General features: G+C 44.0%; 2 protein-coding genes across 5 annotated transcripts in view; both read right to left on the bottom strand.

Annotated features, from left to right (window-relative positions):
• Window positions 1-15: 15 nt before the first annotated feature.
• On the bottom strand, window positions 16-7,712 carry akr1a1b (aldo-keto reductase family 1, member A1b (aldehyde reductase)). Of its 4 annotated transcripts, none has more exons than XM_031574951.2 (9): window positions 7,554-7,712; window positions 3,254-3,349; window positions 2,923-3,042; window positions 1,934-2,085; window positions 1,359-1,554; window positions 841-1,040; window positions 563-635; window positions 353-439; window positions 16-195 (listed from the first exon to the last, which is right to left on the bottom strand). In XM_031574951.2, the coding sequence occupies exons 1-9, from the start codon at window positions 7,629-7,631 to the stop codon at window positions 130-132; spliced, it is 1,068 nt and encodes a 355-aa protein (XP_031430811.1). In that variant the 5' UTR covers window positions 7,632-7,712; the 3' UTR covers window positions 16-129. The 4 variants fall into 4 exon arrangements, with proteins under 4 accessions (XP_031430811.1, XP_031430810.1, XP_012687774.2 ...); XM_031574950.2 differs by lacking the exon at window positions 7,554-7,712 and adding an exon at window positions 4,230-4,453 and having other exon boundaries at window positions 3,254-3,375; XM_012832320.3 differs by lacking the exon at window positions 7,554-7,712 and adding an exon at window positions 4,230-4,448.
• A 3,378-nt stretch (window positions 7,713-11,090) lies between these two features.
• Window positions 11,091-22,154, bottom strand: part of rabgap1l (RAB GTPase activating protein 1-like) — a 116,594-nt gene continuing 105,530 nt past the window's right edge. The window contains 7 exon segments of the mRNA XM_031574948.2: window positions 11,091-13,442; window positions 14,011-14,211; window positions 14,625-14,696; window positions 14,803-14,886; window positions 16,591-16,695; window positions 16,830-16,940; window positions 20,354-20,446. Of these exon segments, the coding sequence (XP_031430808.1) occupies window positions 13,308-13,442; window positions 14,011-14,211; window positions 14,625-14,696; window positions 14,803-14,886; window positions 16,591-16,695; window positions 16,830-16,940; window positions 20,354-20,446 (801 nt within the window). The 3' untranslated portion in view covers window positions 11,091-13,307.

Genomic DNA, 22,154 nt, shown 5'->3' with positions numbered 1-22,154 from the left:
GCCTTTAAAACCATGCTGACTGGACAGAGTAAAAACTTTATTTTGTGTAGTACATCAGAGGAAAGGAAAGGAACCAGGCGGAGGGGGTATGGGTTGTTTTCAAGGCACAGCAGCTATCAGCAAAGGATCTCAGTATGGGTCATTGAAAGGGTAATGAGGATGTCCTGCATCCCTTGGTACGGGCTTCCCATCCACCTGAAAGAGAAAAGACTTTCAGCACTAATTTAGCAAAGAAGTTTGGTTTACTTTACAGTAGATGCCCTGCAATAAGTCATTGCCACAGTTGTGCCCGTCATTGGTCTGTAGGTACATGGTAGTTACTGTTATTGGTCTGTAGGTGCATGGCACTTACTGTTATTGTCGGAACAATATAACGCCAGTTCCTGTTCAGTGCTGTGATACTGCTCATCTCTTCTGCCTCCAGAGTAAAGTCAAAGACCTGCTCACAAGCACACAATCAAGCTCTTATCAATCATTACTATTCCCAGATATCATCAGTTTGAATGCAAAATAATACAAAACAGCGTTTTACATCACAAAAGTAATCTGTGTGGATGTCTACCTGAATATTCTCTTTGATTCGGGACTCAGTCACACTCTTAGGAATAGTAACAATTCCTCTCTGGGTCTGCCATCTAAGGAATTCAAACAATATTTTATAATATTTGTGGTTGTTGTTGTTGTTGTTGGTAGGAGTAGTTGTAGTAGTACTACTAGTAGTAATATCTTGTAAACATGTATGGTCTATGAAGAGTTATAACATATTGCATTATGTTTAATTTAGCTCTTCCAGTACTTTCTATGAGGCAAATGCTGCGCAGTTAGCATTTCCAGGCCTACCTAAGAATGATTTGTGCAGGTGTTTTGTTGTATTTCTTGGCTAAGGTGGCAATATCAGCTTCCTCCAGCAGCACAGGTTCATCTGGGTGTTTCCAGGCTCGATCAGGTGACCCAAGAGGGCTGTAAGCGGTCATCACTAAACCTCTCTCCTTACAATGGGCAAGCAGCTCTACCTGTGCCAAGTACGGGTGACCCTCCACCTGAAGAGGAACACAGTCACATCATTACATTACAATACGTCAATCAGCCGATGGAGTCATCTGATAGGATTTGCAGTAAAGTAGTGATGATGTATGCTTGCTTACTGAGAAATGGACCCCCTAACTTTGACATTATTATGCTACTCCTGTTCCTTCACACAGTACATGCACTAACTGCAAGTGCTACTCATGAGTTCAGTCAGTTGAGTTCTGACATGAAGGAAAACGATGAAAAGGACTATGATACAGTGGAGTCAATGGCTTAATTACAAAAAGAAACAAAGAATAAATGGTTTCGTTCACAATAAAGGGTCTCACCTGAAGCACAGTGGGTTTGATGTTGGCCACAGAAAGGACGTCATCAATCTGACGGCTGTTAAAGTTAGACAGGCCTATGGCCCTCACCAGACCTTTCCCCACCAGTTTCTCCATAGCGGCCCATGTCAGCTTATAGTCTATGTCATCATAGAGAAGAGTTCCATCCTCCTTCTTAGGAAATGGTGTATCGCCCCGTCTGATCATAGACAAAGGAAGAATTTTCAGTTTCAGAATATCCCGCCTAAATCTCCCTAGATCCTCACCATGACAGGTCGTCAAACCATTTGCAATTTCATCTGTAGTCTCAATGTTATTGTCTCAATGACATTTACAGTTAACAGCAAACAACAACAAGACATTAAAGGGTTCAGTTCTTCTCTTTGGGTGTCCACTATGCCTTCCTTTAACACAGCAACAGAGTTCTTCTATTGGTTGCAAACAAAATCTAAACAAGCTGAATTATATTGGTTAGAGTTGGAAAAGCTGGCGTCAAATCATTCTTTATTTAGACATATTTCCTAGTCAGTCATGGAAGAAAGGGATGAGTGTGTGATCCTCTCTGAGAAGTGACTCACTGGAAGGCGTTGGGCCAGTGGATGAGATAGAGGTCCAGATACTCCAAGCTCAGGTCCTTTAGGGTTTTCAACAGAGCTGGCTCCACATCCTCAGGGTGGTGATGTGTATTCCACAGTTTGGATGTGATAAACACGTCTTCCCTCCTCAAGCCCTAGGGTACGATGGCAGAGATGGACATTCAAACCAGCCCTCCATTTTCAGGTACTGTGTGTATCGAATGTTGTCTTTGCAGTTTGATTATAAAAGACGTCTAGAGCTACTGTTAATGATATAATACTGAAAGAGATCATTTGAAAGATGCCATCAAAATGACACAATCATTGCATCTCCAAAAATTATGTTTTTAGATTTAGTCAAAACCAGAAAACTTCTCCTTTAAAGTAACATTATTTGACCTTAAAATAACGGCTTAAAAATAATTTTGGGGGTACACTGACTTGTAATATGGAGAATATCGTCTGTGCCACTGCAACAGTACTCCTTGTGTGCCTGGTATTGCACTATGTCACTTTGGGGAATTACATAATGCTTTGTGTCATCCGTGTCTCACAGAGATCTGTAGTTTTTCCATCTCAAAGTCAATCTCGGGTAAAATCTTGTGATATTACTCTACCTTGTCAGTCTACCTGCTTCTTTGGCTTCTGCCTTTGTTTTTCCCGGTTCCATAACCTTCAGCTTTTTAAAAAAACATGTGTACACTGGCCATTAGGGGGTCTCGAAGAGCAATTTGTATTTAATACAGTGGTCTAAAAGTGAGCTACACTCCGCAACTTTAGGGGGAGCTCAGTAGCAAAAAAGAAAATCCAAATTCTCAGTGTCATTTGTTTATGTTTTTGTGTTGTTTTTTAACTATTGTGAGCTGAAATAGGTTGTGTTGGACTCCTGTTTAAGCATAGCACCCATTTATACAAAAATGTTCACACAATGATCACAGTGTTAAGACAAAGGGTAAGGTGCAAGTCCATTCAAATGCACGGCACTAACTCACTTTATCAGGCCCAAAGGCCTCTTGCAGAGCTTGTCCAATCTCTGACTCATTACCATAGATGGCAGCACAGTCAATATGCCGATAACCAGACTGCAAAGACCAGATGACTGCTTGCTTCACCTAGAAAAATAATTGAACAAAACACAACAAAACACAACAAAACATCCGTTAAATGTTAACGCATGTTAAATCATGTAGCCTTAATGCATATAAAAAATTAGATTGATGACCATTCTAAAGCACCCCAGAGGTAGTGGCACCATTAGAAGCGGCTCCCAAATGTAGGATCTAAAAAGTGATTCGACTTCCAATGATAATTTTGATGACCCACCTTTCCGGGTTCACTCTTCCAGGTCCCTAGTCCCAAGAGGGGCATCTTCCTTCCTGTGTTCAAAACTGCAAAATCGTTCATCCTGGCCCTGTGAACCTGAAAGTAGATACAACCCAGACATACTGTAGTCTAAATTGATTACATTTCAATTGATTACATTACATGTTCTACCATCAGTGCAAGGATATAAACAAGAGCCTGTTATAGTAGCTTGAGGCCAAGCTTGAACCAACTGAGAAATGCAATTTGCAGTATTATTGCTGAGAGACTGCACCTCCCACACAAGAACAACAAAAGCGGAAGACCAGTGGATTTAGTCAGCTGATTCCAAGTGTCTGCCGAAAGAGGGACACACAGACCATAAGAATGTCTATGCCGACAAACCGCATCAGATAACCGTAACCTCACTTTAGGTTATTCCCAAAAACTATTGTGAACGTGCTTCAAACAAACAATGGAGAAATGTGGCACTCCTGCATAAAACTTGCACATACGTAAAGTAAAAAACGGGCAAAGTACTCCAATCTGACGTTTTGCCAGACTCGATAAAAGAATGAGCATGATTATAAAACACTGGATGGCAATACGGTTAACAAACGTATTCTGAACTCATAACTTCGAAGACACTAGACAGTGCAGTCAACAGTAAAAACAGTATGTAGTTTTACTACCGCTAGTAGCCTCGTAAGAACAATATAACAGCTAATGGTGAATTGACCAACTTATGTCAGATGCGATTGTCTCGACCGATCGTATGCCTCAGACATTTAATTTAAATTGCCAGCTGTGTTGTCAGCACTTTATTATCAGTATCGTTATATAGCAGTTAACTCACCAGTCTTTGACAGTAAAACTTATATTGATGGACAAAAGAAAAACGAGTGCATACAAATGTGTGCTGCAATTTGACTAGCCCCCATCAAGATAGGCTAGTCAGTTGATCAGAAAAAATGACTTTAAATAGTTTTATACTTACAGTTCTGACAAAAGAAAATGATTGCACGCGCACGTCTCAGTCCAGCTATGTGAGGTTTTGGTTTTGGAAATATTTTCATATATTCATTTTTGTGCACTACTTTTTTTTTTTTTTATGTTTCCGCATCCGGTCTTGTGATTCCGCCCTCATGAACGCAATATTAATCATGGTAGATGTCTAACGCGATTCCGAAGCGAACATTTTTGCAATCCAGTTGGTGTGTAGATCAGTGCATGACCACAAGACAGATACATGTGAGAAATTATGTCAGATAGTGAAATAGCCTAGATGAAAAGGATACAATACAAATGAAAGACATTTGGGGCAGTTACCGTCTCAACATATATCAAGACACAGCTATATATATATTAAATAGCTTATGTATCTTATTTCTCTACAGAGAACTATCAAATACTGGGATAAACAGGGTGCTGGATTACAGCCTAAATGACTACATAAACATTCTCTTTGAGGCAATGTTCATAGTAGTCTACTGCTAATGGTTCTGCATTGCAGGCATAGTGCAAGACCTAACTAACCTATTAAATATTAACCTTTTAAAACACATACTTGGACTTTTGGTTTATGCATTTCCATAAGGGCAGTAGACATTACTGAGTTCATTTCAGCCAGTTAGCCCTTCTGACCACATGGGGTAATGAATGTATGCATTACTATGTGCATTTTCAATTGTTTCTTATGAACTGTTTCCATCAATGTTATTTATTTTGACCAGTATTTAAATGATTCAATGTATTTGTCTGCTGGAGTCACAGTTCATGCAAATGGATGGTGCTGGGCACCTTATCACTTATCCATGTGAGTTTGAAAGATATTCACCTTCCTTATCTTAGTGTGGTATATGACATCAAGAGCTCGTGGGAAGAAAGCGCTAGGCTGGCTGTTTTTCTGTCTGTTCTGAATTTCAGACCCAGTGACTGGAAAATGGTGGGTTTTGTTCTACACATCTTAATATTGATAACATTTTCAAGAACATGTTGGGTTTTATTTCGAAATAAATGAAAATGTAAATTATGGCATTATAAATGGATCACTTCTTATGGTACTTAAAATTCTTATGGTACATTTGTATTATTATTATTCCACAAAAAAATTAAAAGATAATTACTGTATGTATGTACTTTAATTAACAATTGTTGTATGAAGCTGCATGTCCAGTGAGTACTGCACAATACTCCACTCTCTAAATGACTTACTTTGCTATCATGTAGGATTCAAATAGTTTCTCAAGTGATGCAAGACATACTGCTGTGTGTGGGCTACTTAATATATCATTATATGTAACACAATGGGGTTTGGTCTCACACACTATTATTAAGAAAAACATTGCCATTGATGTGGCTGTCGTGCATACTCGTCCATAAATAGTATATTTAGCTATTCTCTATTTTTTACAATGTTTCTTTCCAAGAGCACATTATAATTCAAATTGTATCCTCCTTATGAAGCTGACAGGTACTGTGCATTAGTGTGTTGATTTTTTATATTAAATTTAGAAATAGAATTTGTGGTCATAATAATTTAAATAATGCAAGGTTAAGACATAAAATGGGATCATGAATTAATTATAATGAATTATAATTAACTAATTAATGGAAAAATTTGATATGAAGCAATGTTGTTCTGGGACAGTGTCCATTTCAACATTTCCAAAAAGATCGTTCTCTTTGTGTACCCAGCATGAAGATTTCAAGTACATGAATTGCATCACTTCTGGTTTGGCTTGAAAAAAGTCCACTCTTGCTACACTACGAGAGGCCTCTGGCACAACACATCCCTCTCGAAGAGTGTGTGGGACCCGCATATTAAGAATTAAGGAAGTGGGACTTGCAAAAGCAGTGAAGGCAGGAAATGTTGTTCACTTTTTGCACTATCACTAAGAAAATCTCAGTCATATCAGTGTGACTTCCCTCACACACACACACATTCACTCTAGGAGCCTGAGCAGGTTTATTTTAGGTAGAGCACACGCAGATCAAACAACAGGAAGGAATGATTTTTCTGAGGATAGTTTTTCTCGTATTTGTCCATGTATTTCAAGGTAAGTCAGGTATTTTGATTTGCAATTTGATCATGATGACATTTTCAGAAGTGACCCTGTTACCATTGTGTATTCATAAGATGCCCTTACAGTGATTTTCCACCATGTCAAGATGAAGAGCAAATGAATCAGTGTGGAGAAGTCATGTGTGGATCATGCACCTTTATACAGATTTGAGTTCAGCAAAGCCCAGTCATTACAGTCATTACAAAACAGGCTTGTGTGGGAACAACATCTTTTTTCTTAAAATGATGTATATGTATCTTGTATTAATGAGTTTCCATTCTCACTCATCCAGGTCCTTATATAACAAATGAAATTTGCAAATCCATAGTCACACCATTTTACATGTGCGATGTTGAGTGTTGAAATGGCAATTGTTGTTACTTTGATGGCTTCTGCCTACTTAGGGATTTCTGTTGTGATGTAGTTCTATTCATTATGTTCACGACAGCTGTTGGTTTCAGCCACTGCCTGATGGCTTTTTGTAGTTCTGACCAATCAATCCTCACAGACAGACAGTATTTCCACTGTCGTCATGTAACTATAGGTACCAACAGCCTATGGACAGTCTCCAAGGTGGCTGTGCAGAATGGCACCTCTATCACTATCCCGTGTCACTACCACCGTGCGTTCAGGAATAACTTGAAGTACTGGTGCAAGGGCCGCAGTTGGAGCATGTGCAAGGTGATGGTCCGCACCACCTCTAAGCCCAGGACCGAGGGGGTGTCCATTACAGACGTTCCTTCTGAAGAGGTCTTCACCATAACAATAACAAACCTACAGGTGAAGGACACTGACCGCTACTGGTGTGCTGTTAAAAGAATTGGGTTCACCCGGTCTGATCTTAGAACATCAATGGAACTTCTGGTGACTGAAGGTGCGTACTGTGTGAGTCTAAACTAAGAGGGATCATGCTACAAAATGACAGGGTTAGTCAAAGAAATAGTACTTATGAATGTGTAGGGTTGTTGGCAAATACTAAGTTACTACTTATCAGTATCTGTACAGGATACAGAAGGACAATGGCTTATTTTCAGCAACTGAAATGCGTGTTGCTCTGATCTTTGTGTAAAAAAGTGTGTATTATTTTGATGAAGTACATTTAATGATCCTGCCCACTGGCAGAGCAAAAGTATAACAATATGAAATGCATTCTGATTGAGTATAGGTTATTGGTGAGATCTCCCGGTAATGATTTTGGTCCAATAGTCATTTCTTTTGGTGATCATTCAAATCAAAAGAGACTGTCATTGTGTTACCTCACTTGTTTCAGATCCTCCAGATTTGTCTGTGAAGGAGAACATGGTGTCCGTTGAAGAAGGTGTCGACGTCAGCATTCCCTGTTTGTACGGAGACAAACTAAAGAACACGGAGAAGAAGTGGTGCGAAAGTGGAGATCTGCACTCGTGTCAGTCAGCACCGACCACACCGTCCCCGCAGGAGCCGCTTGTCACAATCGCTGATGACGGCCGCGGAGTTTTTACGGTAACTCTGCGGAAACCGAACAGGAAGGATACAGGCTGGTACTGGTGCTCAGCTGGTGACATGCAGGCCCCCGTGCATATTAATGTAACAGAGAGACTGGACAGACTTCACAACATCACCGGTGAGCTTGTCATACTGGCTACATAGATTGTCTCCTGCCCTGATTTTGTTACTGTTTTTCACTGAACCTATTGTGGACTTTCATGTTTTCTTCTGACCTAAGTAGAAATTCTTCTCTCACTCCTCATAATAAAACCAGGGCTGAGGCTGTTATTCTATCTTTCTATCCAGTTATCTGTTGAAGAGGACTTTCTTGTTAGTGACTGACTATAAGCTACTGGTGGTGTTTCTCTGTCTATGACCCACGTGACATAAAATGGACTCTTAACTTGACACTCTCCCAAGAAGTGGGGTGTATTGTTTAATGTTCATCTGTTTTTTGTTCTGAGCCACAGAATGGCCATATAAATCAGGCACTTGTGGGACAATGTGTGTGTGATTTTGGCTAACTGCATTTTCATATTTGAACAGCCACAACTCCGGGTGGTGTTTCAGCTTCTTCATGGGCCCAGCCCACCAAACCTTCCCCCGGCACATCTGCTGCCCCTAAGACAACATCTCACTCTCTGCTAACACATACTCCACAAGCAAATACATCTACTACAGCAGCAGCTGTCACTGATGATACTGCAATCCACCACAGGTATGACTCAACCTTATGTTGCCTTATTTATTTACAGAATGTTGCAAATGTATTTATTTATTTAAATGCCATTGTATGTCTTGATTGTATTCATCAGTTATGGACTATATGATGCAGTTCCTTCATTTAAATCTTTTTTTTTACCACTGTCGTTCAGGCGTCTGATTTGGCAGTCTATTGTGATTGGCATCGGCATATTAATGGCAATAGCCATTATTGTTGGGGCCTCCTTGAATTGTTGGCTTCGTCACAGTGAGTCCATCTGTGTCCTTGTGCAGTATGCTTGTTTCATATTTTACACGCAGCAGTTACATGAAAGAATCTGATGAGTCTTTGCGATTTTCCAAACTGTTTCTCTTTCCATTTACAGAGCGAGATCACATTAGGATAGCACTGGATGACATGACACACGAGCTCAATGTAAGTCTTTCATGGACTATCTTTAACACATGCTACATTACTACATATCCCTTATAGAGTGGAGGTGGAATGTTTCAAACATTCCCCAGCGCAGTCAAGCTAATTGATCATAAACTTGTCTGAAGGCACTTTCCCCTTCCTGCTAAAGATCTAGAGTGGCTTGCAAAAGTATTCAACCCCTGAAAGTCATCACCATTTTCTGGTTCACAGAAGATACTTACACATATTTTCCCAATCAGTATTTTCATTTTCACTTATGCTGTAGTATATTTTCAAAGGCTAAGTGAGTTATTTGTCTACTAAAATTAAAAATAGATATTATACATTAATTCATGGTAGAGAACGAACCTTTTTGCTGTCAGAGCCTTACATCTTTTGAGCGAGACAGTATCTCTGCCATTGTTCACATTTGGGATGGTGTTTCTTGAAGCATTGGATTGGCTAAAGACCTCCATTTGGGCTTATATGACCATATAAACCACTTCCTTCATCTTAAGCAAACTCAGTACATCCTTTAATGTCATCTTGTGAAAACACTAGCTTTTTGACACCCTCCAATAGAGTCCATATATAGCTGTTATGATAGTGGACTCCTCCACCTGCACCTCAATTCCAGCCACTGAACTTTTGTAGATTCTTTCGGGGTGATGTCTGGACACTGTCTCCTCAAATGCTTGATTTCAGGGACAGCCTTTTCCATAAAGAATCTGGGTGGGGTAGTGCATCTTCTACTTTCTTATGAATTCAATGGTGCTCAATTCAAAACACGTGGATACTCCCTTTGAGTATTTTCCTCACTTAAACATTTGACTCAACTTGTCTCTTTAGTATTTATTCCCTGTGCTGACCCTGAGACAGAGTGATGTTTGTGAGAGATCTCTACTTCTTATGAGTTATGAGTAATAAGTGGCACCACTGTATCGTTTGCAAATCATTTTTCATCTGCTTTAATCTGGAAGTGAATGTTTGCAATCGAAATATACTGATTTGGAAGATATGTGTAAGTGTCTTTCGTAACTGTAAAAATGGTGATGACTTTCAGGGTGTTAATACTTCTGCAAGCCACTGTAGATTTCAGAGAGTGGACAGGAACTGAAGTCTCCTTCTGTGTTTTACAGGAAGAACAGGATTTAGAGGAGGACACGGGGAATGACTGGACTCGCTCCTGTCTTTTGTACCATAGCGAAGATCCTGAAACCGAGAGAGAACTGTAGTTGGATTAGCCATTCTCTTTATTTGTGTATGGGATTGTGTATATTTGTGGATGGGATAGTGTTTGGTCTATTTTATTTCTCATGAAATGTAATTTTGAATAAAAAATAATGTGTTTAAGGCTAGAACATTCTGATCAATGCAGTCTTGTGAAAAACTGCTAACTGTTCTGATTAGTTGACATCATCTCCCTCACCAAAAAGGCACATCAGAGGATGTACTTCCTGCGGCAGCTGAAGAAATTCAACCTGCCAAAGGCAATGATGGTGAACTTTTACACCTCCATCATTGAGTCCATCCTCACCTCCTCCATCACCATCTGGTACGCTGCTGCCACTGCCAAAGACAAAAGCAGACTGCAGCGTGTCATTCGTTCTGCGGAGAAGGTGATTGGCTGCAATTTGCCATCTCTCCAGGATTTGTATGCATCCAGGACCCTGAGGCGTGCAGGGAAGATTATGGCTGATCCCTCCCACCCTGGACACAAACTCCTTGTGCCACTCCCCTCCGGCAGAAGGCTGCGGTCCATCAGGACCAAAACCTCACGCCACCTGAGCAGCTTCTTCCCGTCTGCGGTTGGCCTCATCAACAAGGCCCGGGACCTCCGCCCCCCAACACGGACTCTAGTCCCTTTTTTGCACACTCCTGCTGTAACTTAATATGTGTATTGTTTATTGTTTATTGTGTACGTTTATTGTTTGCACCAACGTACCACAAAAAAATCCTCGTAGGTGAAAACCTACTTGGCAGTAAAAACCTTTCTGATTCTGATTCTGATTAGAACTCCCTAGCAAACCAACACTTGTATACTGTGTAGTTGATCAGGGCTTTAAACCAATGGAAGTATACTGTATGAATTTGATCTGGGCTTCAAACCAACGCTAGTATACTGTATGTATTTGATCTGGGCTTCATAATAACAGCCTTGACTGAATCAGATATGATGCATTACAGTACAAACAATAGCAAACAAATCTGAGGACAAACAGGTTTATTATTCATTTGTGTCAGGTCGTTATTGTACAGAAAAGCGCATCAGAATTAACATAAGTAATGCACAGCCCACAGGTGAGTCTTTCCCAGTCACGTGGACGCAGAGAGAGGAAGGACCCCTGCTCCAACCCTGCAGTTAGTCCCCGCAGCAGCCTCACGCTGCACTGCATTCTCAGTGAATAGCGTTCCATTTCTCCTCCATTATAACGGCTGCATCTCACTGCATTCCCAGTGAATAGCGTTCCGTTTCTCCCCCATTATAACGGCTGCATCTCACTTGACAGACACCTTTGAAGCGAAATTGTGTACTTACAACGAAAAGTTCAGGACCATTTTTTGTTAAGTACAATTTTCTACTCCTTTTTTAGACAACAGTATAAATGAAAGATAAAATAGTGTTCACGCCACAGAAGTGATGTTAGTGTACACAAGGCCATGCAGTTATGATAAAATAGGACATTTAAAAAGTCTTGTTTGTACACTGAATGTACTGCTATCACTCTGCCAAAGGACCACACAAGTTGTCGAATATTGATAAGAGAGTACACATGATGTCCCTTCGTGATGTTCTCACACATCCAGACTAGTTTTCCATGGCATCAACCTGCATGTTTTTTTTCAAGCAGAACAATCTGCACTTGTGTTGAGACCAAGCTCACTGGTCTTCATCAAATCTGGTCTACATCTGCGGTCAATGACATTTCTGAGAGCCAGGGAAGAGAAGGAACTTCTTGGCACGACTCTTGACACCCTAATCTCACTCACTTACTCAAACATAGAGGGAAACTCTTTTCAGACAGGAGAACACTGGAATGGTGAGACATTACATTAAGTCTTGCGCACCCATATGGTTGATCTGTGATTCAAACACACACATACATACACACTCTCACACACACACACACACACACACTATTCAACTGGCCAGAGTACGTGTTGAATGTGATGGTGGACTGGGATGCAGCTTGGATTCTGGGAATGACACGGTGAAACGGGAATGTCACTTGGCACGTCCACCATTAGGGTCCGGACTGAACATGACACTCTGTGCTTTTGGGTGGGTGACACGTAGAAAGACCACATTCGACTTCAAAATAGTAAAAAATAACAAAGCACTTCTTCCAATAACTGTACAAGATTAAAAAAAGATCAACATTTAGTTAAACACATTTATATGACAGATCAATTATACTTTATTATACCTACTGTATAGAAAACACAAAGAAACTTAATTTTGTCAAATGCAGTATCCCCTTTCAGAAAGCATAACCGAGATTACTGTGCTCTACACATTAATGCTCCTGCTGAAAAGGGCAACTGAAACTGCTTGTTATCATTCTCCTGCAGTGAACACACACATGTAGCATCAATTAAAAGTAGTGCAGGGGTCGGTAGAGTGGATCTGCAGATTAGCAGTGCCACGATAGCCACGATAGCATGATGCTAAATGGAGCCGCCACATCCTCAGCTAGCCTCCAGTGTAATAATAGAACTGCCTGGAATCTCCTGGTTTCCTGTCCTGATTCAGTGTTGCTACTCTGCCCAAGCCCTGGTTGAATTATTAGTAACGCTATGTGTCCACCAGATGGCACTGCTGTGCAACATGTGCAAAGCAAACAAGGCCTCTACTGCTCAAAGCCTGTGGTTCATGATGGGTTGGTAAACACAGCTCTTTCACAATGTCTGTCACCACTATGATGACATTAACTGCTACTGCTGCAATGGCTTTCCTTTTGCACAGGCACTCAGAGAGAGAGAGAGAGAGAGAGAGAGAGAGAGAGAGAGAGAGAGAGAGTAAATCAAACGGGATGAACATGAGATGATGCTGCCATTTAAGGCACTACCTCCCTCCGCTGTAGTCCTCACCCACTCCCCACCCAATGCCTGTGCCCACAGCCCACTCTCACAAGGGGTTAGCGTGGGGCCATTCCTGTGCAGTGCCACTAGAGGGGGCAGTCCACAGCGCTCACTGGCACACAGCCCTGTACGAGGGGCTCCCTTCCTCTGAAGAGGGAATACAGTTTCATTTCCAGGGCGGCGGCGGCGGCGGTGGTGGTAAGGGAGGTTGTTGCAAATGGATGTAGTGTTGGTGAGATTCTTCTGTGTGGCACCCCCAACCCCACCCATCGAGGAGCACTCTTCCCTCCCCCATGGCCTGACTGAGCCCCCCCCCCCCCCTCCCGCCCCCCCCACGACCCTGCTAGCCCTCTTTGGGTGAGGGAGGGGTCTGGTTGCTGGACGACGACGTCTTGGGGAAGCCCAGGGTTTTGCTGAACCAGGAGTTCTTGGCCGCCTGCACCTCAGTCATGAGAACCCCCCTCTGATGCTCCAGCTCCTGATGAAGGGAACAACGAGAGAGACAAACAGAAAGAAAGCAAGGAAGGGAGAGAATAAGAGAGAGAGAGAGAGAGAGAGAGAGAGAGAGAAGGTAAGAAGAGGTTAATGTTACTGTGTGGGTCTCCACTCTGCCTTAACGCTATAACCTCATCTGTCGCCCCACATGATGTTGAGTTAAGTGTTTATCATTAGTCATACCTATAACCGATGTGAATGGTCACTTACATTTCACCAACATGCTTTTGCTGATCAACAAACTACTGAAATACTGTCAAACTCCAACCTATGGTGACATCATCACTACTGGCTTTTTACATCAGCATGCCCCTTCAATCATTTTAGCTACACAGTTTCACATTTTGGCCACCAGGGGGAGTGGGGAACCATTTCAGCTAATAGCACTACATTTAGAAGGACAAGAAAATGAGAAACAGAACAAAATCAGCCAAAGGAGTGATAGATAATGATGGAGGGATGAGAGGGAGTGGTAGATAATGATGGAGGGATGAGAGGGAGTGGTAGATAATGATGGAGGGAGGGGAGGGGTTTTGGCAGCAGGCCCTGACCTGGATCTTGCACTTGGCCTCGACCAGCTGCAGTTTGGTCTGGGCCAGCTCCAGCTCCAGCTCCCTCAGCTGGGACTTCAGGGAGTTCTTCTCCTCGTCCTGCTCCGACGACGGTCCGCTGTCCCCCGACGCGGCCGGCATCTGCAGCGGACCGTCTTTGCTGAACACTTCCCGACAGCGCTCACACGACATCACCTTACTCTACACACAGCATACACACACACACACACACACACACACACACACACACACACACACACACACACACACACACACACACACACACACACACACACACACAGCATACACACACACACACACACACACACAACACAACACTGGGTTTAACGCTCATTAGCCTGGTCTACTGATCTACACCATACAAGAAACCAACACCAGAAAACAGACATAGTCATAGTGAAATGCTGAAACCCTCTTTGTGATAAATGTACGTTATAAGCCAAAGCCCAAGCATACACGTTTAAAACAGCCTTTAGGAATGTTGCCTGTTCAATAGTCACACCCACACTATGTTATCAGGAGTGAGAATAATGTCAACAGAAGTTACATGTTGTAGTTGTTCTATGGTTGTCAGCACCTAAACACATACCCACCTTCACAATATCTAGCTCCTCTTTTGTGGCAGTCTGCTGCTTCTCCAGTCTGGTGCTGAGCTGGGAGCAGATCTACAACAGAGACAGAGACAGATAGATGACTAGAGGTCCTCCTGTGGAGTGTGTGTGTGTGGAGTGTGTGTGTGTGTGTGTGTGTGTGTGTGTGTGTGGGGTGTACCTGCTTATACTCAGCGATGATGGCGGTGGTCTTCTTGATCTCACACTCGGCTTTTTCCAGCTCTCTCCGGAATACCTCCTTCAGCTGGAGACAAAAACGAGATACATCTATGACGGTACTATATCGTATCGTTACTATCGTCATTTCTTGATTAATACGAGTCACAAAACCTGCCACTTCCTACTCTCATTAGACAGCTTCTGATCCAATCACATTTCATTCTCCGTGAAGCTTCAGTCTAAGCTCCGCCCTCTTAAGTCTTAACCACGCCCACAGTGGCAATGAATAGAAAATGTAATCTTGATTGTCCGACGCATCACGGTGCATCAGTTCTGTTTCTTTGAGGAGGGTGTAAACTATCAGAAACATCAGGGTCTCTCTGAGTTTGTTTGGTCGACTTTAACGCGCAGCAATAGCAGCAACAGCGATCTTAAGCAGGGTAAGAAGGCTTATTCACTTCACTGGGTAGTTCTGTTCACCTAAACCATGTTTTGCTGATGTTGATAAAGAAACGATTCCTAGGATTTATTTCATCTGGTTGTTGCTTCATTGCTTTGATAATAATTTTGCGTGGTCTTAAGCCAAGATGCAGCTTGGGTTATGTAAGAAATACGGTTTCACAATGAACTAGCTTACAACAGTAAACAATGGATTTCTGTAGTCATTTCCGTCCTAGAAATGTTTGAAAAGAGTGCGTTTAAAAACTACATTTCAGTTTCTCTCTTCAGTGTTACGTCTTTAGTTTCACATCTATGGTTACTAAGCAGGACATTTTGTCAGTTTTAAAGTGGTGTCAAGCACAAAAGATACAGTTGCAGCCACCACTATGGCAACACTGATGCCCACCCAAGACCACATCCTGTTAACAATCAAACTCATTTGAGGAGGCTGTCATTGTTTTTGGGAACCTAGGTGAACCTTATAAGCTACATTATAGAACATAGATTTGTATTGAAACATGTGCCGGGTAAGTTTAGAATTCTTCCGGTAAAATGTATTATTTCCGGCCATCGAGTCAGCAAGAAAAATCCATGCTTCAAGGGGATATGCTAATGACACAAGAATCATACAGACACAATGACTTATGCCCACAAGGCTGTCAAAAGGCAACTGGCATCTCCATGAACTGTCCAGGACTCAACCCAGGACCCAACCCAGGACACAACCCAGGACCCAACCCAGGACCCAACCCAGGACTCAACCCAGGACCCAACCCAGGACCCAACCCAGGACTCAACCCAGGACCCAACCCAGGACTCAACCCAGGACCCAACCCAGGACCCAACCCAGGACCCAACCCAGGACCCAACCCAGGACTCAACCCAGGACCCAACCCAGGACTCAACCCAGGACTCAACCCAGGACCCAACCCAGGACCTAACCCAGGACCCAACCCAGGACCCAACCCAGGACCCAACCCAGGACTCAACCCAGGACCCAACCCAGGACCCAACCCAGGACCCAACCCAGGACTCAACCCAGGACTCAACCCAGGACCCAACCCAGGACCCAACCCAGGACCCAACCCAGGACCCAACCCAGGACCCAACCCAGGACCCAACCCAGGACCCAACCCAGGAACTAACCCAGGACCCAACCCAGGACCCAACCCAGGACCCAACCCAGGACCCAACCCAGGACCCAACCCAGGACTCAACCCAGGACCCAACCCAGGACCCAACCCAGGACTCAACCCAGGACCCAACCCAGGACCCAACCCAGGAACTAACCCAGGACCCAACCCAGGTTCTGAATGCCTCCATTCCTCCGCATGTCAGAGTGTCCCACCTGTGCAGTCTCCTCCTCCTGCCTCCTCTTCTCCTCCTCCGTCTCCACCAGACGCTGTTTGGTGTTCAGCAGCTCCTTGTTCAGAGCGTCTGCCTTGTCCTCTGCCTGGGGACACGGGACACAGGACACAGGACACAGGACACACAGCATTAGCACACACACACACGAGACACACACACGTGTGAAGGATGTCCAGTGCTGACTGCTGTAGTGCTGTCAGAGTGAGGGCTAGAGCTCACCTGGTCAAGGTCATTTCTCAGGGCGATCTTACTGGTGACCAGCTCATGGGCGAGGTCGTCGTTCTCCTGTTCCAATCGCATGCTGGCCTCCTGCAACCGCCGGTTCTCTCTCTGCAGGAGAGAACACACACACACACACACACACACACACACACACACACACAGACACACACGCGCGCACATGCGCCCACGCGCACACACACACACACACACACAGACACACACACAGACACACACACACACACAGACACACACACACACGCGCGCGCACAGCAGAAAACAATTAGTCAAAATGGTGACATAACATGGTAGACACTAGTTATGTACATAAACATAATTCAAATGTGCACATAGCTGTTGAGAGACTGCAAAGCTTGTTGAGCTGGCTTTGCAAAAGCTGCTAAGATTTCTTAACTCTCTCCAAGACAAACAGTATTGCACTGAAATGCATAGAAAATGATCAAGCAATGTAGCAATATGAGTTTTCCTTGTATTCTCTATTTTGCCTCACATCAAAGACTGAATCATTCACTACCACCACGCCTAATTCTACATGGTTAAACAGTCTTGTAGAATGCAGGGGGGGGGGGGGGGGGGGGGGGGAGTAAGGAATGACATTTAGCCCAAATTGTGGCATGAACAATCCCCTGCCAGTCCTCTAAAGAAGCCAGTCCTTTAAAGAAGCCAGTCCTTTAAAGAACACACAGACCTGATAGGATCCCAATGATGGGCGGCTGCTAGAGCTGAATGTTCTATGCTTTAGCCACGGCACACTCAGGCCGGTCTGTGGAACTCTCTGAGACCAGAGGGCTAAGTCAACTATGAAGCTATATACTATACACTACATGTTCTCCTAGGTGGAGCACAGCTATACACTATACTATACACTATACTCTACACGTTCCCCCAGGTGGAACACAGCTATACACTATAAACTACACGTTCCCCCAGGTGGAACACAGCTATACACTATAAACTACACGTTCCCCCAGGTGGAACACAGCTATACACTATACACTACACGTTCTCCCAGTGGAGCACAGCTATTAACTATACTCTACACGTTCCCCCAGGTGGAACACAACTATATACTATACACTATACTCTACACATTCACACAGGTGGAGCCCAGCTATCAGTACAATAGACTCATGGCAGCATGAGGGGGATATACACACTGTGGGAATCCTCTAGCAGGTAAAGCACGGTACTGTTTAGCGGATGGAAAGTAATGATGCCTCACCAATCCTGGGTGACTACGAGGTCGATGGGTTCAGAACGTTTATCCCCCACACCCCAGGAACTGTCTCTCTGGCTGCTTCTAAGCTCTGTGGTCAAGCAGCAGGTCTTGTGACAGGGAGGTTTCCTGGCCTCCTCTGATACTAAATGGCCTCACATGACACACATAGACTCTCGCTGGCAGGAAGAGGAAAAGCCAGGTCATCTGACTCCTATTTCCCAGACCCCCCCCGTCCCCCGTCCCCCCGTCCCCCGTCCCCTCCCCCCATGGTGGGGAGACCCCAGCAGCTAACGTCACACACTCTCATGCCTGCAGCCCACTGGGAGGCTGTGGGGGGGTGGAGGGCACGTAGCTCAGATCTAGCCTAGCCTTCTCTGACAGCACACACACAAGCCCAAACCCCAGGGACTAGAAGTCACACTGCTCCTGGAGGCCAGAGCCCACACCCCAGGGACTAGAAGTCACACTGCTCCTGGAGGCCAGAGCCCAGAGCTCCAAACCCCAGGGACTAGAAGTCACACTGCTCCTGGAGCCCAGAGCCCAGAGCCCAGAGCCCAGGGACTAGAAGTCACACACTGCTCCTGGAGGCCAGAGCCCACACCCCAGGGACTAGAAGTCACACACTGCTCCTGGAGGCCAGAGCTCCGGTGCAAATGTCAGACCACGAAGCAGCGCACAGAGCAAGCTAAACGGGCGGGGGCAGAAAGAACAGAAGAGAGAGAGAGAGAGAGAGAGAGAGAGAGAGAGAGAGAAAGAGAGAGAGAGATTCCAGCAAGAAGCATAGCTGTAGAGATACTCAGAATCTGGCTTACCTCCTAGACTGACAGCTATTATCACGTGTGGCCCATCTCTCTCTGTCTTTTACCACAAACAGACACAGCACACACACACATGCACAAACACATCCACACTCTTGCAACAGCACAACAGGCTAGGGAGCCCTGCTCTTGATCGCCCTTGACAACCATCATGTTCCCACCTTGAACTGTAAACACATCCTCCTCCACCCACCTCCCCTTCTGATTGGCCACATGCAGAGGAACTACGGGTAGGATGCGGGAAGGAAGTGGATGACTGTCCTGAGTGCAGAGTCTGAGCTACACAGGAGGTCATCTGCTCTCTATGGTGCCGAGCGCATCACGTTCAGCATGCTATGCTTCAATTATCAGGATTGATTTTTGAGACCTATCTCTTCTGAGAAATAAGCACCATTCCATGAAGACACATGTGTGTGTGCAGTATGGGACCAACAGACAAGATGGCGTCTACATAACAACAGGATTCTTCCTAAAAAAATGACTTTCAATGCAAACGAAATGAAAGTGGGGAAGTGAGAAAGAGCTTGGATATAGTAATTGAACCATAAGAGAGATGTCCTCATTTACAGACAGGAAACTGAGCATCTTCATGTTTGGTGATCAGAAACTGATAGGGATTCAATAAGCTACTCTGCCAATAATAAGCCACTCTACCAATAATAAGCCACTCTACCAATAAGACCTAACTACAGAAATTATATACTTGAAAAAGGATTTTATTTCAACAGATATTATTTTCAAAATATAAAAATATATATCAATGCATAAAAAGACAAAAAAACAAAACAAAACAATTCAAAACATATACCATGAACATAGTACTGATTTGTATAGCAACAGTATAAAAATGAAAAATGTGCTTTGTCAGTATAAAAATCGAATTGGGTACAAAAATGACAAACAGAATGATCCACACAAACGTATAAAAGGAAACTTAACCTCAGTTCCTCAGCTGCCCTTTGAAGTTAAACTTAGCTTATGAATCAGAAACATGACTCTTAAAAAGCAACATACATACACCAACTGACCTAGCCTTAAAAATAACATTGTGAGGTATGCTTAACACTTCAGCTGATCTGTTTCCACTACACCCTCGACATCATTTATGGAAAGCAGGTTAAGGAAAACATGGCTTTGAGGTTTCATCACGCTTCCTCTGATAGTATATGGGTCATGTAAGGACACGACCTCTGTTCCGTTACTGTAAAGTCATGACCTCTGATGATGAAAGGTCACAACCTTTGACCTTGACTAAAGAAGGCCTCTTTCTTGCTCTCTCTCTCTCCTTTGAGAGCATGCTGGAGCGGGGAGTGGAGAGCTCTACACAGACCTGAACTGGAACAGGACAACAAGAGGGAGGTGAATGCACTGGCAATGCACCCTGGGAAGGCAGGAGTGCAGCTGGGGGGGGGGGGGGGGGGGTGACAGGGAGTGGGGGGAGAGGTGGGGGTTGTGGGGGTTCTCACCTGATACCTGTCGATGGGATCCTCCTGCTGCAACTGGCTCTCGCGCAGAGACTGGTACTCCTTCTCAAACTTCTTCAGCTTCTTAGTTGGCACCTGAAAAAAAGGAGGCAGAAAAAGAGGGACATGTAATTCAAGTGTGTGTGTGTGTGTGAGAGTGTGTGAGAGTGTGTGAGTGTTGTGCACCCCTACTAACTAAATTGTCCCAAACAGAAGTTGTAATGCCATGACACTCTGAAGGCCTCGAGAGCAGCCCTGAAGTTGTGCTGAAAGGGGAAATGACACGCACTGGTGCTAGTACTGGCGCTACTGGGTGATGAGGCACATTTCAGCCACTAGTTGGTGACACAAGCTGAACTGCTGAATTGAGCCTCGTCATGCTGGGCTGGCTAGATAGCTAGCCCTATGCCGGATGCCAGAGTGTGGTGTGTGTGTGACTGTGTGTGTGTGTGTGTGTGTGACTGTGTGTGTGTGTGTGTGTGACTGTGTGTGTGTGTGTGTGTGTGTGACTGTGTGTGTGTGTGTGTGACTGTGTGTGTGTGTGTGACTGTGTGTGAGCTTCAGTTTGAAGGCGGCTTTCATCTTAACCTAATGAAACTTTATGGGCCACTTTCATGAACCTATTACAAGAACTAATCACATCAGCTGAAGCATGAGGAGAACGTGAGTCCAAAACCTTCATGTCTATGGAGAGTATCTTGGCATGTATGTGTACTGTGGACACAAATATTCAAGTCTTCTATTGTTTCTTGGAAACAAAGCTCAGTGTCGGGTGTGGCCCATCAGCTGTAGGTACACATCTTATTAATCACACAGGCCCTGCTGATTCAATCAAGCCTGACAGACCAAAGAAAAGCCGTGCTGGGTGTGTGAACCTGCATTGTAAGCACATTCACTTCTTCTAATCACAGCCTGCAAACACTGAACTCAAATCATCTGAAGAGAAGGAACAGTTCTGCAGTTATGACAAAAAGGTATGGCCAAAGATCTACTGAATAATACAACGAGAAAAAAAACCCCACACCTGTTCCACACACACACTTCTAACACAGCTGATCTACCTAACTCCTCGCCCAATCCCCACCTGCCGACTAAGCACCGGCAGAAAGGAGGCTCTGTCGCTGTTGTTGCCATGGCAGCAGTGGGGTTGCCGAGGTGAGGAGAGCAAGGCTGCTCGTCTCTGCTGTTGACAACAACTCGCACTGAATCAGACTTCAGATTATTCTCTATGAGACTCTGTGTCAAGACCAACAGATGGACACACACACACACATGCAGACACACACACACACGCACAAGCACACTTCATCATACACAGATGCGTTCCTGATCAGCACACTGCGTGCCGTACAAACACCTTGTTTCATAGAACTGTAGAAAAATAGACACGTGCTTCACAGAGCTGATGAGGACATCATCTGTGTTGAAAAACGTAGTACAGTATTACAGTATTTCTCCGTCCCTATTCTGTATAATACTACCTGTATAGAGTACCTGTCGTACCTGCATCCGTCCCTATTCTGTATAATACTATCTGTATAGAGTACCTGTCGTACACACACATTTATTCACTAATATCTATATTCACTATCTACCTTGGTGGTGAGTTCCAAAAAGAGTCCACACTAAGCTGACTTCATACACACACAGAGAAGAAAGCATTGTTATGGGCTCATCATAATATTAGTATCAACCCTTCAGTTGGTAGAATGCCTTTGCTTGTCTGTGTTGCAAGAGTGTGCAACTCCTCTCCCAGTGAATCTCTGGTATGAGTTCCACTTTAGAGTACTGCTCCCATACAAGA

Source organism: Clupea harengus, chromosome 10, assembly GCF_900700415.2.
Source record: "Clupea harengus chromosome 10, Ch_v2.0.2, whole genome shotgun sequence".
NCBI classification, from domain to species: Eukaryota; Metazoa; Chordata; class Actinopteri; order Clupeiformes; family Clupeidae; genus Clupea; species Clupea harengus.
Note: the sequence above shows the minus strand (reverse complement) of the source record. Positions and strands in the feature narration are given on the sequence as shown.

Excerpts from the sequence above, each read along its gene's own strand:
- akr1a1b (XM_031574950.2), bottom strand. The coding sequence starts at position 4,308 with ATGAAAATATTTCCAAAACCAAAACCTCACATAGCTGGACTGAGACGT. Across the intron at positions 1,555-1,933 it reads CACTGGCCCAACGCCTTCCA|ACGGGGCGATACACCATTTC; the intron begins GTGAGTCACTTC and ends GTCTATGATCAG. Across the intron at positions 196-352 it reads ATATTGTTCCGACAATAACA|GTGGATGGGAAGCCCGTACC; the intron begins GTAAGTGCCATG and ends TTTCTCTTTCAG.